The sequence below is a fragment of the Punctularia strigosozonata genome, assembly GCF_000264995.1.
Source record: "Punctularia strigosozonata HHB-11173 SS5 unplaced genomic scaffold PUNSTscaffold_2, whole genome shotgun sequence".
Taxonomy (NCBI): domain Eukaryota; kingdom Fungi; phylum Basidiomycota; class Agaricomycetes; order Corticiales; family Punctulariaceae; genus Punctularia; species Punctularia strigosozonata.
This window is the reverse complement of record NW_006767434.1, coordinates 1508767-1525499: the sequence shown is the minus strand read 5'-3', so window position 1 is coordinate 1525499 and position 16733 is coordinate 1508767. Positions and strand designations below refer to the sequence as shown.

General features: G+C 59.5%; 5 protein-coding genes across 5 annotated transcripts; 4 read left to right on the top strand and 1 right to left on the bottom strand.

Annotated features, from left to right (window-relative positions):
* Positions 1-783: 783 nt before the first annotated feature.
* Positions 784-2675, top strand: PUNSTDRAFT_81866 (uncharacterized protein; the record flags this gene model as incomplete). Its single annotated transcript, XM_007380088.1, has 5 exons — positions 784-1160; positions 1312-1416; positions 1498-1776; positions 1852-1942; positions 2009-2675. Coding segments are annotated over exons 1-5 (1326 nt in total), but the record flags the coding sequence as incomplete, so codon positions are not given.
* Positions 2676-4434: 1759 nt separating this feature from the next.
* Positions 4435-6013, bottom strand: PUNSTDRAFT_81865 (mitochondrial NAD transporter). Its single transcript, XM_007380087.1, has 6 exons — positions 5856-6013; positions 5653-5769; positions 5264-5586; positions 5023-5191; positions 4689-4959; positions 4435-4613 (listed from the first exon to the last, which is right to left on the bottom strand). Exons 1-6 carry the CDS (start codon positions 5902-5904, stop codon positions 4574-4576), a joined length of 969 nt encoding a protein of 322 aa, XP_007380149.1. The 5' UTR covers positions 5905-6013; the 3' UTR covers positions 4435-4573.
* Positions 6014-6540: 527 nt separating this feature from the next.
* Positions 6541-7370, top strand: PUNSTDRAFT_49890 (uncharacterized protein). Its single transcript, XM_007380086.1, has 2 exons — positions 6541-6863; positions 6922-7370. The coding sequence occupies exons 1-2, from the start codon at positions 6584-6586 to the stop codon at positions 7221-7223; spliced, it is 582 nt and encodes a 193-aa protein (XP_007380148.1). The 5' UTR covers positions 6541-6583; the 3' UTR covers positions 7224-7370.
* Positions 7371-7765: 395 nt separating this feature from the next.
* PUNSTDRAFT_141248 (uncharacterized protein) lies at positions 7766-9396 on the top strand (the record flags this gene model as incomplete). Its single annotated transcript, XM_007380085.1, has 4 exons — positions 7766-7999; positions 8081-8774; positions 8837-9001; positions 9060-9396. 4 exons carry the CDS (start codon positions 7766-7768, stop codon positions 9305-9307), a joined length of 1341 nt encoding a protein of 446 aa, XP_007380147.1. The 3' UTR covers positions 9308-9396.
* A 651-nt stretch (positions 9397-10047) lies between these two features.
* On the top strand, positions 10048-16733 carry PUNSTDRAFT_81860 (phospholipase D). The gene is made up of 25 exons (XM_007380084.1): positions 10048-11322; positions 11399-11526; positions 11592-12503; positions 12583-12711; positions 12767-12848; positions 12907-13003; positions 13058-13096; positions 13154-13247; positions 13299-13366; positions 13420-13493; positions 13547-13709; positions 13764-13788; positions 13850-14024; positions 14080-14134; positions 14189-14348; positions 14403-14489; positions 14539-14613; positions 14666-14683; positions 14733-14854; positions 14910-15184; positions 15236-15771; positions 15828-15932; positions 15989-16427; positions 16486-16552; positions 16602-16733. The coding sequence occupies exons 1-25, from the start codon at positions 10326-10328 to the stop codon at positions 16627-16629; spliced, it is 4950 nt and encodes a 1649-aa protein (XP_007380146.1). The 5' UTR covers positions 10048-10325; the 3' UTR covers positions 16630-16733.

The following is a 16733-nucleotide window of genomic DNA, read 5'->3' as shown; positions in this document are numbered from 1 at the left end:
GGGCGAGGGAAAAGACCGGCGAGCCAGCGGCCACCGCGCGTTATAACTGACAGAGGCAGCTTCCGCGTGCGACGCGGGGGAAATTTCACCTGAGTTTTTTTGGCGTCACCCGGTGCAGCACACCATCGGCCCGCGGTCTGGAGCGCCGACGCAACTCGGGCGACGGGCGTTGGACGCCGTGGCGAGGTGCGGTTGCCGATGTGAAGTGCGCCCGGACCCCGGGCACCGCTGGCGGTGGGTTGGCTAGGGGTTTTTTTTTCGCTCGTGCCGATGACGAGTGGGGCCGTCGTTATGCGCTTTGGAGCGCGGTTTGGCGCTGGGTGATGTCGGTGGATGACGCGACGCGCGCTCGTTCGACGTGAGAGAGAGGCGAGGAGAGGCACGCGGAAGCATCAGTGATGTGATACTTCGTGTCAAGGGATCCAGTCGCGCTGAGCTGACGGTTTGGATCGCATTTGCGCTGTCCCTGTCCGAAAAGCCTGCCGGGGCCGTTTAGGTTGGCGCACGCCACGGTGGGCACAAGGCTAGCTGAACGCGGACGGTGAGCTCGACATGTCCGCGCGGGTTTACGCAACACAACGGCGGGAGAGGAATGCCGCGAAGTGGATGGAAGGAACACTTCGGGCAGAAGGGATGGGTCTGCGTTCGGGCGGGGGCAGAGCGGAGTGCGAATGGGGTGTCCAGGGGCCCCGCGGTCCCTGGTGCGAGAGATGGCGTTGGGCAGGGCAGAGCGGGACTGCTGGTCTCTCCTGGGTTTTGCGCGCTGACGCCGGGCACCGTCCTCCTCCGCCGTGCAGAGCTCGTCCTCGCCCCTCACCCGCTCGCGCTCCCCCGCCGCAGGATAATGGGCATTGGTCCCCTCCTCGACCCACGCACACACCCACTCGCCCTCGCTCTCGCACGCTCATAGTCGATCCTGCGCCGCTCCTCCCACCACCGAGCGCGCCCGCCCCGCTCCCCGACTCCTCCTCGCCCCATGACGCCAAACCCCGCCCTCAGCTATTCCATCACCGCGTCCGTGCCTTCTCGAACCGCCTCCGCCTCCGCCCGAGACCCCGCCCCAACGGCGCCCCCGCCAAAGCGGCGTCGCACCCACCATGCGGACGACGCCGGGCCCGCCCTCCGGCCCCGGCAGACGATAGTAGACCAGGACGCGGTCGGTACGTCGCGCGTCTCCTCCTCCTCCGCTGCACGCCCTCCTTTCGCCCGCCTTGGGTCCCCTCCCCCAACGACGCGTGGCGATAAACTTTTTCTCCCCTCCCCTTTTTTTCATTTTGGCGGCGGTGCTGACCCGACGCCCCCATCACGCAGAGGCCGCCAAACAGAAATGCGAGATCGACTCTGGCAACGACGTCGTCTCCTGCTTCCCGACCGGCGGCGAGTCGTTCCCCCAGCACGAATGGGCCACCTTCGTCTGTGAGCAGCCCGTTTTTCTCTCCCACCCCCGCCGTCGCTTCACGACCGAGACCCTAACCAATCGCCGTGCACTTTTTTTAGGGAACTCGCGCCGGCCCCAGATCACGCAGCAGAACCTCGTCGACATCTTCCTCTTCCGCGCCGACTCGGGCGACCAGATCTTGCACTTTGCCAACCAGCTCAACCCGTTCAGCTCGTTCCAGGCCGGCTCCGTCACCGCGCCCGTCAACGACTCGTGGTTCGGCGCCCAAGGCGAAAACTTTGACGGGACCAACACCTCTTTCCCCTTCTTCTGGGTCCTCGTACCCTCAGGGCAGCCCGCCAGCTCCGGCCAATCGCAGCCGATCTTCAGCGCCATCCGTGAGTTCGGCCCCCACGTTTTTCTTTCCCCAAACGCCCGACCTTTGCATGCTGATCGTGATCGGGAACGAACAGAAACGACGGTCTTGGACTCGGTCGCCTCCTCGCTCTCCTCCGCCTCCTCCCTCGCTTCGCTCTCCTCCGCCTCGGCCGCCGCGGCCGCCTCGTCCCGCGCGAGCGCGTCCGAAGCGACCGTCACCTCCACCGCCACGCGGTCGCCCGGCGCCTCGAGCTCGGGCACGGCGGCGAACCCCTCCGGCGCGAGCGGCAGCGGCGCCTCGACCGCCACGTCCAGCAGCGCCTCGGGCAACCTCCAGCACGGCGCGGGCGGCGGGGGCGCCTTCCCGCACTGGGCGATCGCGGTCATCGTCGTCCTCGGCTTTTTCGCGATCCTCGCGAGCGTGATCGTGGCGTGGCTGCTGCTCAGGCGGATGCGGTCGAGGAGGCGGCGGACGAGCTCGGCGGGCCAGTCGATGAACTCGGCGTCGCCGATGATGGCCGAGGCGGCGGGGCTCGCGGGCGCGGGTGCGGCGGCGCGGTCGCCGCCGACGACGGAGGAGATGGTCGCGACGACGGAGGGCGGGGTGACGGACCCGCTCGTGCGCGCGCCGAGCACCGTGCCCGGGGACGGCGCGTCGGAGATTTCGCGCGCGCATTCGGAGAGCTCGGCGAGCCCGTTTAGCGGCGCGGACGCGGCGATCATGGCGGAGGCGTTCAGGAAGGCGCTCAGGAAGCCGGATTTCGCGGCGCAGACGCTGGAGGAGGGCGAGAGCCCGGATTCGTTGGGCGTCGTCGGGCCGAAGGAGGGCGAGTTGTTGAACGCGCAGTTGAAGGAAGAGGGGAGGGATATCAGGAGCGTGGGGTCGTCGAGGGGCGTGAGGGTGGAGAATCTGGGCGAGGGTGGTGGGCAGGGCGGCGAGGGGGTGTAAAGGGCGGGGGTTTTTTTTCCTTGACTCGTCCCTTTTTTCGCCTCTCTCCTTCCCGACGTTGCCGCCTGCTTGTTACATCGTCTTCGCCATCTCTATCCCTCGTTCTCTCTCTCTGGGACTCTCTGTAGGGTTTATCACCGACCTCGCATTCCCTCCTCGTCTATCTATGCCTCCCTCCTCCTCCCCACCGCTTCATCGTGATCCTCTCGCTATTCCTTCCTTCCACCCCCGTTCGGTCCGCTTTTCCGTCATTATCCTTATTCGTCCGGTTTCGTCCCGTTCCTCCCATCAGTACGACCACCGACTCTGTCCCCTTCCCACCCCCGCTTTCAAGTTCTCCACGCCTCGCAATTGGCCGTCGTACGCGTCATCGTTGTTACCGTCGCGCCGCTCGCCGCACCCCCTCAAAGTTGCCTAAATGAATAAAGCCAAACCCGTTTATTTGTTTCGCCCTCGCTCGCTCGCCGCGTTCGTCGTCGTCATCGCTGGGCCGGTCTCCGGGCACAGCCCAACATCACCCTCCTCCCCCCTCGCTGGGCCGCGCCCTTCCGCTCTCTTACCCAATCGCAACACGCGCAATAGCACACCCACGAAATCGCCATCTTCCCCCCTTGCATTCTGGCAACATACAGACAACAGGAACGAGAACGCCCAGACGGTTGATCAAAGCCACTCTGGCGAACCGGTGGAGCAGCGCGGTGACTGACCCCCTCCCTGCCCCCGGGGAGGGTAAAGCGGGTCACCGGACGGCGTGCGCGATGGAGCGCGGGCGTAACTTCGCTCTCGGCGACCGAGTTTCCTAATCCGACCCAGAGCACGCACCCTTGCGCGCTCGGCCCACGCTCCTTTTTCTCTCTCTAATGGGACTCTCCCGTCTGCCCGGCTCTGCCGCCCTGTGCCTCTCCCTCGTACAGCTAGAGAACACCCACACCAGGCTCAAGTACTATATCCGAACAGCGTGCCCACCCCCCGCTTTTCCCGTCTTCCCTCCTCCATCTTTTCCCGCTTCCGTTTTTCTTTCTTTTTTCTTCTTTGTTTTCTGACCTCCCACTAGCTTATCTTCTGTACGCAGCCCCACGAACATTTTTTTTTTGGCTCCTACCTTTCGTCGTCGTCCTAGTCCTATAAACCCCGCCCTCGCCCTTGCCCCGCCCGGTCATCAATGTATGCATCTCCCGTATATATAGAGCAAACACCTTTGGGACTTAAGTACGCCAAATTTTTTCAATTCTTAAGTATAGCGCGTTCCCCCCGTCCTCGGCCTCGCGGGAGTCTCGGGGCAACACATTCTCGGTGTAAATGGGGCATAGAAGCGATCCGAAGGGGTGACTGAGGGGGTGAATCCGAACTTGCGCGAATGCGGCGATAGAGCAAGAAGATGATGATGAAGGGCGGCTAGCTCGGGAATCCGGGATGTAAGCGCAGATCCGGAACCTATCCCTCTCTTGTTCGCCTTCGGGGGATTTTTCTTTCTTTCTTTCTTATTCTCGTGCTCTATCGGCCGGGCGGCGGGTTACGGCGTTTGCGTCTGTGTTCAACAGGAATTATTTTTACAGACGAAGAGCTATGTATGTAGCTGTAGCATTGCCGGCTGGAAGGTAGTGTCAAGTTCTAGATACATTTCGGGGGGTAAAGAAAAAGTCAGGAAGACGGGATAATATAAAGAAGAGGAGGACCGGAATTACAAGGTGAAGGGGGCAGAGGCAGAGCGTGTGTAGAATACAGTGTGGGTGTGTGTGGGTTTCGTATGACGGTGATATGTGTGCGTGCTTCGAGTTGCTGTTCCCCGCCCGTTAGGTACGTGTTGAAGTGTCTTGGGGTGGAGAGGAGGGAATGTTGCGGTTTTTGGCGGGGGAGGTTGACCGGCGCTATGCCCGGTGCGAGAGATGGCGCATCAGGAGCTCGTATCTGCGTGCGACGATGATCAGCGACGGACGAGGGTGAAGGGATGTGGGACGTGGGGACGTGGGGACGTGGACGTACGTGAGCATGGTGACGGCGCTGTTGGGTACGGTGCGGATGAGGTTGATGGACAGGCCGCGGTAGAGGCCGCGCCAGCCCTCTTTGGTGACGACGTCCATCGCGGTGCGGAGCACGCCCGGCGTGCGCGCGGGCGTATCCAGCTCTCGCCGGTGGATCTGCAGGCGCGTGCGGATGACCTCGTGCGGGTAGGTCGTCACCGAGGCGACCATCTTGGCCGTGCCGGAGCAGAGCAGGATGGCGCCGCTGGAGAGCGGCTCGGACGAGCCGCCGTCTGCGGCGGGGCGGGGGGTGTGAGCGGGAAAGGTGGAGAGCTAGAGAGAGCCGGAGGACTTACGGGCGAGGATCTTGAGCTGCTCGTACAACGGGAACTGGACGGCGACGTGGGCGATGCCGAGCAGGGAGGGGAACAGGCCGCGGTAGAATGCGCGCCAACCCTCCTGGCGGTAGATCGTCAGGACCGCGTCCAGCGTGTGCCGGTATCGGACCTCATCCGCTGACTGCGTCTGGAGAGAGGAAGATAGGCGGTATGTCAGGGACGGCCCGAGAAAGAGAGAGAGAGAGATAGGGCGGCGCACCATGAAGCGCGTCTTGATCACCCACATCGGGTTCGTCGCGAACGTGCTGCACGCGCCGGCGGCCATGGCGGACAGGATGTGCAGTGCCCAGGGGTGTTCCCGCCCGTAGGGCTGGTACCCCTTCGGCGTCGGGGCAGGGTATATCGGCGCCTTGCTCTTCTGCTTCTGAAAGCCTTCTGGCGTCTGCTCGCCGAACCGGTTCTTGATCCCGTCGTAAACCGAGAAGTAGATGGCCCACGTCGGGAGGTAGCCCAGTATCGTGGGCCCGAGGCCGCGGTAGAGGCCTTTGATCCCGTCGCGGGCGATGATCTCCTTGAAGAGTCCTGCAGAGGTATACGGGGTGTTGTGAGGATGCTCGTCGAAAAAAATGCGAGGTTAGGCGGACGGACCGGCGACGCCCAGATAAGATCGCGAGCCGTGCCTGGCCCGTTGCGCTTGAAGCTTGGTCTTGAGCACGTCTAGGGGACATGTCGCTACGCTCGCGACGAAACCTGCTCCTGCACCCGCTTCAAAGCATACACGAAGAGAGAAGGGGTTTGAATCAGCACACAGAGCCGCGACTGTACGGAACGCTAAGGCGGCGAACACTCACATATGATACTATCGTTCAGTCCCCATTTCCGGTTCGCGCTCTCCGTCATGTCTCCGCCCTGCACCAGCAGGGGGATCTCGCGGCAGGGGCTCCCGTCAGGATGAGGAGATAGAGCAGGACGAAGGGGTCGTTAACAAATTGGACGCAGGCTGCAGAGCGCGAGTGGTAAAAGGTTGATCAGCTTGGTGCCGGAGTCCAGCCGTGCCCTTCCGCGTAGTCCCGGCGGGCCCGCACCAAGGCCCGCACGCGACCGCTCTGACAGCCAATTTGTATTTCTATCTCCTTCCCCACATCTTGTGCTATGTATATTGCGCGTCGTATTCGCTCGAGCTCTGAACGTTACACAGGCGCCCTCGGCGCGCGAAGAAAAATATGATTGCGGGCCTTGTTGCCAGGTCTTGGACTGGAGCTTTGTCGCAACTGCAGACCGGCCGCCAGCGGACTCTGTGCTACAGTCAACAATCTACGGCCGCGGCCCTCCTGCGTATCATTCTGGTCACGCATTCCTTCAAAGTTCACAGCGCTTCGCGGATCCGGGGCTCGCTAACTCTGTGGCGGGGCCAAAAAATTGACAGAAAATATGTACGCTAAACGAATATTGTCCGACGTCGGCTAGCTCGCCTCCACGAACGCCCGCGGTATAAAATGCCAGCTCACTGCCCATCCGTCCATCAGCCCAGTCGACCGCCAGTGGAAACGTCCTGCCTCGCGCCCTCCTTAGTACCATCATGACCACCGAACTCTGGTTGACCTACGTGCAGACCTCGCGCGGGGACAAGCCGTGCACGGCGCAGCTCATCGACCTCAACGCGAAGGCGCGCAAGATGTGCGACCTCGAGGACCTGCTCGAGCACGTCTACGACGCCGGCTTCCTCGACCCCAAGTATCGGCCCGTAAGCTGGTGGGAGCGCTTTGACGGATCCAAGCTGAAGGGCAGCGCGACGCTGGAGGAGGTCGTCCACGAGGGCGTCGGTGTTTGCGAGACCACCGCTCTGCGACTCGTCATCGGTTCGTCTTCTTACATACACGACCTTTTGTGATGGTGTTGCTCATACGCCCTCTTCAGCGGACGCGCCCCCGGCAGTCTGGCTCTCCTATGTCTACCTTCACCACGGCCCGGGCCACCGCCACGCGACGCAGCGCATCAAGCTGCACGAGCCGACGTGCGCGGGCAAGCTCGTCTTAATCGCGCACCTCACGAACCACGTCTTCGCCAAGGGTTACCTGCCTTGCCATCTCCGGTCCAAGGTGTACTGGAAGGGACCCTGCGGCCGTCCGATCCACGAGCACGAGCGCATCGAGGACGTCCTCGTCAAGGGCGAGGGGTGTAAGGAGGAGAGCGCGCTCCAGCTCATCGTCGACTTTTGATGGGCCTCCTTGCCCTTTGGATGAGCGTGGTCAAGATTGGGACTGGAATTCCGCGGCATTGATAACTACGGCCTTCTCGGTCTTTCTCGCATTCCCTTGCTTCCTAGTTCAATTACTGTACCCTCGTCATTAATAGCTACCTAATAACAAGCGACATTACATCAGAAGGCCTCAGGATCTTTCCCGTTTTCCTCGCGGCGCGCACTGCGCAAGTTGCTGCTCAGTCGTACCAGGTCCACTATGGGGACCGCTCGAGTTCCGTCGTACCGCCAGCTGTCAGTGTGAGTACTCTCCCGGCTCCTTATAAGTAGAGTACCGCAACAGTTCGCTGCCACGTGTCTTCGACGCGCGAAGTTCCCTACTTGGAATGATATCTCCTCTTCCCATGGTTCCTCGGACCCTCCTCCGCCTTCATGCATACACATATGCAGCCCCTTGTTCACCGGTCGCAACGTGCACAAGTATAAAAACACACGGAGCCGTACGTAGCCCAGCGCTATCCCTAGCACCCAGCTCAACTTTGCACCTGTACCGCGTCGACCATGCCCGACACAGATCCGGACCACGACGATCTCTCAATGGACTTCGAGGGTCGATCTGATGAAGACTATGATACGGATGAGTATGATGGCGACAGCGACTCCGACATTTCCGTCGACGAAGACCAATCCGACGAAGATACAGGCGAGAACTACGTGACCCGAGAGGATATGTCTTTTCCGCGCCCCTTCCCTCCCGAGGTGATGGACCTCATCATTGACGAGACGTCGTGGGCCGTTCGCAAGGATCCATAGCGCGACGCCCTGGTATACAAAGCCTCATCACTCGTCCGCAAAGCGATGAGGTACCGCAGTCAGAAGCACCTCTTTGCGACCATCGTCCTCGAACGTATAAGAGACTTTTTCGCCCTCCGAGCAACCCTCGCAGCTTCTCCGCATCTCACACGCCACGTCAAGACCGTCTTTGTTTATAACGATTTCGTATGCGCAGCGGGGCGAATCGATCCGGCCTTTTTTAAGCGTACTACGGAAGCGTTACGCGACATATTCCGAGCATGCAGCAACATCGAACAAATCACGGCCATGCACAGTAAGGGTGACTTTGCCGACTTCCCTGGCCCGTGTCTCTGGGACCCTCATACGCTCTTCCCGCGACTTCATCGCCTCACCATCAAGGACTGCGCGCTATATTGCTACGACGACTTGGCAAGAATGCTAGCTCGCATGCCATCCCTGCAGGATCTGCGGTTGACCAGGACCTGGGTCCACTTCTCCCCCGAACGCGACGAGACGGTCGCGGAGCGAGAACACGCGCTTTGGGCTGATTCGTCACACCGTTTACGGCGCATGAAGGTGAAGGACGACTTCCCGATCGCTGGAACGGAATACGTCAGGACCTTTGCTGGCAGCATCCAACGATTGGACTGCTTCGACTGCTTTGTCAGCGATCCAGATCAGCATGAACTTCTCTGCGTTTTGTTAAACCCGGAGAAGGGTCTGCGGCAATTGACCCTCTCGATGAATTGTTCGGCCGACAACGCACTCCCAGATGGTGTGCAAAACTCGTTGCTCTACCTTCTCACATTGCGTTGCGTGCTCATATAAACCCCTCAGGCATGTTCGAAGACTATCACGCCCAATGCGCCGGTGCCACGCTGGAGGTGATCCAGTTAAAGCAACGTCCCTCTCTGCGCAGCGAGATTCCCAAGAGGCCTATTGCCGAGGGCTTGGGTGAACCGCTTCCTTCGGGCGATGTCGTCGAAGCGGATTGTGAAGGTGGTACTCATCGTCAAATATAGGGTGAACGAGGTTCCCTGGCCTGGATTCGACTGGTCAGCGGCGGACGACTTGCTGAGCTCAACAACGGATTATCCCGCCCTGAAGCAAGTCATGGTGTGCGACGACTTTGTGGTGCCGGATCTAGATCACGACGATTCCGATCTTCTTGCCTCTTATGCCAAAGCGAAGAACATTACGCAGAGCCTGGCTATCGACGTACGCCAAAGGCTTCCGATGCTTGCTCAAAGAAACGTTCTCTGCGTGGGGTCAGCAAGCGAGTGGGACGACTGGGGTATCGATAAATAGGGATTCCAAACAGCGCTTGCACATTCGATGGCCTATTCGGATTGGGACTACTATGGTACAGTATATTGGCATGTAGCAACGCTATACTCGGCCGAAGGAACGCGAAATATACCCCAGGAGATATCGTTGAGTGACCCGCACTCCTCCGTGTGCCAATCCCGGCTGGGCTCTGATCCTTCCCGACGAGGAGGTGCTGTTGGAGGCGAACGAGCAGTGGTGGTCCGATCTCGGGTAGTCTCTGTGACCTGATCGTGTGCTTTGTGCAATATATCTATCGGCTTGTGAGGTGTGCTATGTGGCCCTGTCATCGCGAGGACGCAGAGTAAATATCGGTGTGGGATGTCTGCAGCTGCACGCGGTTTACGTAAAAACGAGTACGTGGGTCGCTGCCCCCGCGCCCAACGTCATCCAACCAGACGCGATAAGTATAGGTCTCCCTCGACGCAGACGTCACGTACCCCATCTCTGCGCTTTGACGCCCGACGTTGCGCGTACGCCGTCGTCGTCGTCGTCCACGATGTCCGCACTGGCCCGCCTCGTCCACGAAGCGACCGCCGCCGCCAAGCACCACGACGACCCGGCGGACGAGCCTAATAATAACACCGACACCACGGACGCACCGGCATCTACGAGCCATGATCGCGACCTCGGCGAACATCATCCTCCGCAAACCGAGTCGCCCAAGCCGATATTCTCCAACGGCGACGCAGTGCACCCTTTGCCCGCCTCGCAGTCCGCCCCCAGCGCCCTGCCCCACTCCGGACTCTCTAAACCGCGTCCGCGACCATCGATTTCCCAGTCGGTGCGCTCCCAATCGACCGCGCGCCGGTCCTCGCACTCGGCCGTCGTGCGCGCCGCGCAGCCCGGCACGCCCGCCGCGCGCACGGGCCCGCCGAGCTCGCTCAACGTCAGCTACTCGCTCCCGGGAGGCCGCTACGGCGGCTCGCGCCCGCCCTCGGCCTTCGCCCACCCCGGAGGCGACTTCGGGAACTACTTTACGTACTCGCCGAGGAACTCGATGGCGATGACGCAGCACGCTCAAATCGACGAGGAGGATCCGGGGTCGTCTCACCCACAGGGAGAAAGCGAAGGCGTGAAACGGCAGAGGCCGCGGCTGGACGCGCAGGACACCGAGTTTCGCGGTGCGCTCGAATACGCCGACCCCGAGCAGCGCGAGAGCGAGCGCAAGGAGCGGGAGAGGTGGGAGCGCAAGCGCGCGAGTCGCATGCAGATGGGCGAGGGTGGGGGAGACTATTCGAGCTGGAACCCCGTCAAGTGGTTCAACGCGGCGGATTCGCCTACCTCGGGGAACGAGCAGCGCGCGAGCGGGACGTGGTTTGACTGGGGAGACTCCTCGAAGAAGGACAAGGGCAAGGAGAAGGAGCGCCAGGACTCGCAGCAGCCCGAGGAGCCCCCTGCGGAGGGAGAGGATGGGCAGCACGAAGAGACTCAAGATCCGGAGAAGGAGAAGGAACGAAAAGCCGCCGCCCTCGTCGCCTCTAAGATGCAGCCCGGCGCGACCTACACCCCGCAACCTCCCCACAAGGCGCCGCTCCATCTCAAACGCTCCCAATCCCTCCCGCACATGCGTCGACCGGCCTCCTCGCGGCCTAACGCGCCCCGCTGGCAACGCCTACGCTCCCTCCTCCCTTCGATCGTCCCGCCACGGACGCCCGGGCCGTCGGTCGTGACGCCGCACAACGTGAACATCACGGACGAGCTCATGGCCGGCGGACTGTCGACGATCATGCTCAAGCTATGGTTCGAGCGCGACGAAAAGGGCCAGCGTCGCGTGCCCGTGCTCCTCCACCGGCTCCGCATCCGCATCTCCGACTCGCTCTACCCGCTCTCCGGCCACAAGGCCGTGTTCCGGATCGAGTGCGAGTACGCGAACGGCGCGTCAAGATGGGTGATCTACAGGCAGCTCCGGGACTTTATCAGCTTGCATACGCATTATACGGCGAGCAACGCGTGGAATAGGAATGTTGAGGGAATGCCGGACTTCCCGACCACGAGTGAGTCTTTCTTGTACAATTTCCCTGCCTGTGGCGTGGTGGCAATCGGTTGCTGATTTTTTCTTTCTTTTTACAGGTCTTCCATACTTCAAGTGGCTGAGGGCGAACGCTCGTGAACGAGGCGCCGACGTCGATCGCTCCGAGTTTGCGCGTATGCAGAGAGGGCTGCTGGAGGACTACCTCCTCGGTCTCATCCGTGCCGTGGTGCGCATATATCCGCTTTAGTCATCATCATTCCTATTGTCTGACGCGCACATGTGCACATCTAGATGTTCCATCCGACCTCGAACCGCCTCTGTGGCTTCCTCGAGATCTCCGCGCTCTCGATCCAGCTCGCGCCCACCGGCGGCACGCAGTACAAAGCCGGATTCCTCCGCATCGACGCTTCGGGCTCTAAAGGTGGCGGTTTTGGCCGGCGGAGTGCGAGCTGGGCTAAGCGGAAGGAAGCCAAGTGGTGCGCGGTGAGGGAGAGTTATCTCGTCGCGGTAGAGGAGCAGGGCGAGGCGACGGTGTGGGACGTGTTCCTGTTCGACCAGGAGTTCAAAATCGAGAGGCCGCCGAGGGCGTACAGGCAGGGTCTTAACATCCTCACGGGACATCCGGAGGGCGGGTACGATCACGAGTACGGTTACGCCGACGACGAGGGGAAGGAGAAGCCGGCGAACGGGACGGCGCGCAGCCAGGTGAAGCACAAGCACCATTCGGTCACGGGCTCCATCCGGCGTGGGTTCAAGAAGGTCGAGCGAGCGTTGCATATCGGCCACCAGGGACACCCACGGCATCGCTCGGACTCGCAAATGAACGGGCACGCGAATGCGCGGTCCTCGCAGCAGGACGGAGACGGCTCGTCCTCCTCGTCATCGAACTCGTCGGACGAGGATTCGGACGAGGAGCGCGAGCACCGGCACATGCTCGATCCGTCGACGAACACGAATCCGCTGAACAGCCCCGGCCCGGAGCACGACGGCGACCTCGGGCTGATCCAGGGACAGGCGCAGGCCGGCGCGAACGGCGACGCGACGGCTGGACCCGCCGCGGCAGGCAAGAAGGACGGCGCAGGCGGGGAGGACAAGAAGGCGACGAAGGCGGTGAAGAAGAAGCGGAGCTCGCGCGATGCGTCGAAGCATACGTTTTATATCGAGAACGCGCAGATGAGGCTGAAGCTTATCGCTAGGAACGAGGTAAGCTTGTCCTGCTCGGTCGTATCGGGCTGGTGAGCTGTCGGACGATGGGCTGATGCTTGTTTTTTGCGGTGTGTAGCGTCAGATGCAGCAGTGGATCGCGGCGATGGAGCGGGTGGCGAAAACGTCGCATTACACGGGCATGAATCGGTTCAAGAGTTTCGCACCCATAAGGCTGAACGTCGCTGCGCAGTGGCTCGTCGATGGAGTCAGTGTATATCGATCGTGTTGCTTCCGTCATCTACTGATGGGTGGCTGAATAGCGCGATTACTTTTGGAATCTCGCGCGAGCGATCTTGCTGGCCAGGGACCGGATATATATTCACGACTGGTGGTTGTCTCCAGGTCAGTATGTTGAGCTCTTCCGCATGCGGTCCGGATGCTGATGCCGAGGCAACTGTAGAACTGCAGCTGCGTCGACCTAGCAAGGAACATTACCGTCTCGACAAACTTCTGCAACGAAAGGCGCAGGAGGGCGTCAAGGTCTACGTGATATTATAGTGCGTCGCCCGGGTGGGTGGGATTGAGCGTGTTGTCGCTAACTAGTATCACAGTCAGGAGGTCTCCAGTCGTACGACTCCTACCGACAGCAAGTGAGCAGTACGGGCCGAAAGAGTGTCGCGACATAGTCTGATCTTTACCCTCTGTAGCTACGCAAAGCAACGGTTGACGTCTCTGCACGAGAACATCATGGTGCAGCGCTCGCCTTCGCATTTTCAAACGGGCACGTTCTATTGGGCTCACGTAAGGTTATTACACCCACCTAGGGGGACGAATTTCTGATCAAGCTTTCAGCATGAGAAAATGTGCGTCATAGACGACGCGATTGCTTTCATGGGCGGTCTCGATCTCTGCTTTGGACGGTAGATGCACACCTAGCAGACGTACACGGCTCTGGTCTCACCCAGCGCTTCAGATGGGACACAGCACAGCATGTACTCGTGGACGACCTGGAACCCGGTTCGGACGGTTCGGAGCACGTGTGGCCGGGTTGGTCGATTTTTGGAGGAAGAGCGCGGAGCTTGCTGATCGCATTGGCGTAGGCAAGGACTACAGCAACCCTCGCGTCAAGGACTTTTACTCCTTGAACCAGCCGGACGAGGACATGTACGACCGGCAGAAGATCCCTCGTATGCCGTGGCACGATGTCGGAATGCAGATCGTTGGTCAGCCGGCCAGAGATCTCGCGCGACATTTCGTTCAGAGGTGATTATTGCATATGGAAGTGTCGCCGCCTAGAGTTGTTCTAACTGCTCACAGGTGGAACTACCTTTTGCGGATCAAGGTGGGCAAACGCTACGCGCACCATGCCAGTGTTCGTGAAACTTATGCTTCTTGATATCTAGAATCATTCACGCACGATGCCGTTCTTACTTCCTCCGCCCGAGTTCCACCCTGACGAACTGACGAGGTTGGGCCTGACGGGCACACTCGAGTTCCAGATCTGTCGCTCCGCCGGCCCGTGGTCACTGGGTACGCCGACCAAAATGGAGCATTCTATCCAGGACGCTTATCTCAAAGGTGCGTGTGCGATAGATGAATGTCATTAAATGTTCAATTGAATGACTCGGACCAGCTATCCAAATGTCGGAGCACTTCGTATACATCGAAAACCAGTTTTTCATCACATCGTTAGTGCTCTGCAGTCGCTATATGACAACTTGGACTTACGAATACATTCCTAGTACCATGGTCGGAGACGTGAAGATAGAGAACAAGATTGGTGACGCTCTTGTACACCGCATCATCCGAGCCCATCGCGAAGGTGTCCAATGGAAGGCTTGCATCCTGATTCCTCTCATCCCTGGATTTACCTTCCCCGTCGATCATAATGATGCCAGCGCCGTAAGCCTTATCATGATGCCGTGCCCCCATCGTCAATGATGGTATGCCCGTTAGATCCGTATCATCCTCGAGTGCCAGAATCGGACGATCAGCCGCGGTCCGAACTCTATCTACGGACGCCTGCGGAAAGAGGGTATCGATGTAGGCGATTCCATATTCTCGCCGTACATGTCTTTGACCATGCGTCCAGCCTGACGACTATATCTCCGTATTCTGCTTACGCAACTGGGGTAAGCTCAAAGGCGATGTCCTAACGACAGAACAGGTAGGCTATAAACATGTATGCAAAAGAAGGAGACTGACTTCAGTGCCTTCAGGTATACATCCACGGCAAGGTGCGGACTGATTACCTCGACTTATATCAGAGCCCCTGAACGTGAACAGGTATGCATCGTCGATGACCGGTTAGTCATCATGGGCAGCGCGAATATCAACGAACGCTCCATGCGAGGCGACCGTGACTCTGAACTCGCTGCGGTCATCAGGGACACCGACATGATCGACGGGTTTGTCGATACCCATCCAGATTCACGCATAATGTGACTGAGCGAAAATCCGCAGCACTATGGCTGGTAAACCCTTCAAAGTCGGACGTTTCGCCCACACCTTGAGAGTTCGCCTCATGCGCGAGCACCTGGGCGTTGACGTTGACGCTATGTACGAGGAAGATCTCATGGCCAATGAACCTGTGCAGCCCGAGCACGAGCAAGAGGAATGGGACCCCGACAAGCAACAACAATACGGCCATGAAGACGAGGTTGTTGAAGTGACTTCGGGTCAGCACAGGACTGCTGCTAAATCCATCGCGCACGATGTTTTTGAAGGGGCAGGCGAAGGTATGGTCATCGTAGACCTGATGGGAACGTACTGACGTACTGGCGACTCAGCTTGGCGTGGAGGCGCGGACGCCGGCTCCAAGGACGCACGTCTTCTCCTGCATAGGTTTCACCTCAAGGGTGGGAACCTTGACGCTACGGCAGGGGACCAAGCCCTCAAAGACGAGCGCACAACGTTCACGAAAGAGGGCGAACAGGAGCCTGGCTTCGCGTCCGCCCAAGTTCCGACGCTCGAAGAGAAAATCATAGCAACACACAGCCCCTTGAAGGATGCCGACGTCGAGACTGCAAACGGCAATGCCAATACGATTGAAGGCCGGACTGCGGATGAGACCGAGCTGTATGGAGCGCCTGCAGATGCTGCCAAGAACGATGCCGCACCACCCAGCGGTGACAAGGATGTATCCTCCCAGGAGCAGACCGCGTTACATTCGCGCTCGGTCCTTCGCAAGCATGTTACAGCCAAGCTGAAGCAAGGCCCCTGGACGATCCCTACTCCTCGACCCCAAGTCGACCCGAACGGATTTGACGACCCTGTATGTGATGCATTCTGGAGGGATGTGTGGGTGGCTTCTGCCGTGCGCAATGTACGTCTTGTGTTTGGATTGCAGGGCGTAGTTCGCTGAATGTTTGCTTGCATCAGACCGAAATCTTCCGCAAAGTGTTCCATGCGATACCCGACGACATGGTGACGACGTGGAAACAGTACAAGGAGTTCATTGCCCATCATGAACGTCTGAACAAGCCTGTTAGTGATCATGTCTTTACGTGGGCCCCCGAGCCTTTACTCATCGTTTGGGACAGGTGAAGGGAGAGGCTCAACCTCTAGTGGCACGAATGCCTTCTGAAACAGCGGATGGAGATGCTCCAGGTCATCAAACGGTTGCTGAGAAGAACGAGGATCCCGAAGGAAACATAGTTGTCAATGAGGACAGCGGAAAGCAACCGGGTCACGGTCAGCCTCAGGACGGAGTTTCTCGAAAAAGTTCAAGCACACATTCTGAGCCCTCTGCGTCGCATGGTGACAAGGACAAAGGGGTCGATAGGACCAAAGAGAAGGCACATCCTGCGGAGCATAGCAAACATCCAAGCGTTTCGCAGCCGTCGCAGCAACAAGGTCAAACAGAGGCACCCGGCGAGACGAAGGAGAAAGCGCGCCGTCACGCCAAGGGCGATGAGCCATTCGAAAAGTGGGAACGAGAGGAGATGGAGAATTTACTGCATGAGCTTAATGGGCAGTTGGGTAAGTGCATACGATAGACCCTCAATGTGTCAAATGGTGTGCTAAGTCTTTACTGCAGTATTATACCCCACCCGATTCCTTGAAGGCGAAGATATCGCCAACAACTTCTTGTTCAACGCCGACCGGTATGTTCTCATCGATCATTCGCGACGCTTGGCGCTCAATAGTTTCTAGATTACTTCCTCTCCCTATCTACGATTAATCATGGACCATCCACATCCACAAGATTGCTGCGATTCGATTCACGGACATGCATTACGATACCCTCTTGTATTCTTGATTTCGAAACAGATATCAATCTCAGGC

Coding starts and splice junctions, on each gene's coding strand:
- PUNSTDRAFT_81865 (XM_007380087.1), bottom strand. CDS start 5,904: ATGACGGAGAGCGCGAACCGGAAATGGGGACTGAACGATAGTATCATA. Junction 5,770..5,855: donor ACTGAACGATAGTATCATAT/GTGAGTGTTCGC, acceptor TATGCTTTGAAG/CGGGTGCAGGAGCAGGTTTC. Junction 4,960..5,022: donor GCAGCTCAAGATCCTCGCCC/GTAAGTCCTCCG, acceptor GCCCCGCCGCAG/ACGGCGGCTCGTCCGAGCCG.
- PUNSTDRAFT_49890 (XM_007380086.1), top strand. CDS start 6,584: ATGACCACCGAACTCTGGTTGACCTACGTGCAGACCTCGCGCGGGGAC. Junction 6,864..6,921: donor CGCTCTGCGACTCGTCATCG/GTTCGTCTTCTT, acceptor CGCCCTCTTCAG/CGGACGCGCCCCCGGCAGTC.
- PUNSTDRAFT_81860 (XM_007380084.1), top strand. CDS start 10,326: ATGGCGATGACGCAGCACGCTCAAATCGACGAGGAGGATCCGGGGTCG. Junction 13,097..13,153: donor ACGACTCCTACCGACAGCAA/GTGAGCAGTACG, acceptor TACCCTCTGTAG/CTACGCAAAGCAACGGTTGA. Junction 14,490..14,538: donor TGCGGAAAGAGGGTATCGAT/GTAGGCGATTCC, acceptor CCATGCGTCCAG/CCTGACGACTATATCTCCGT.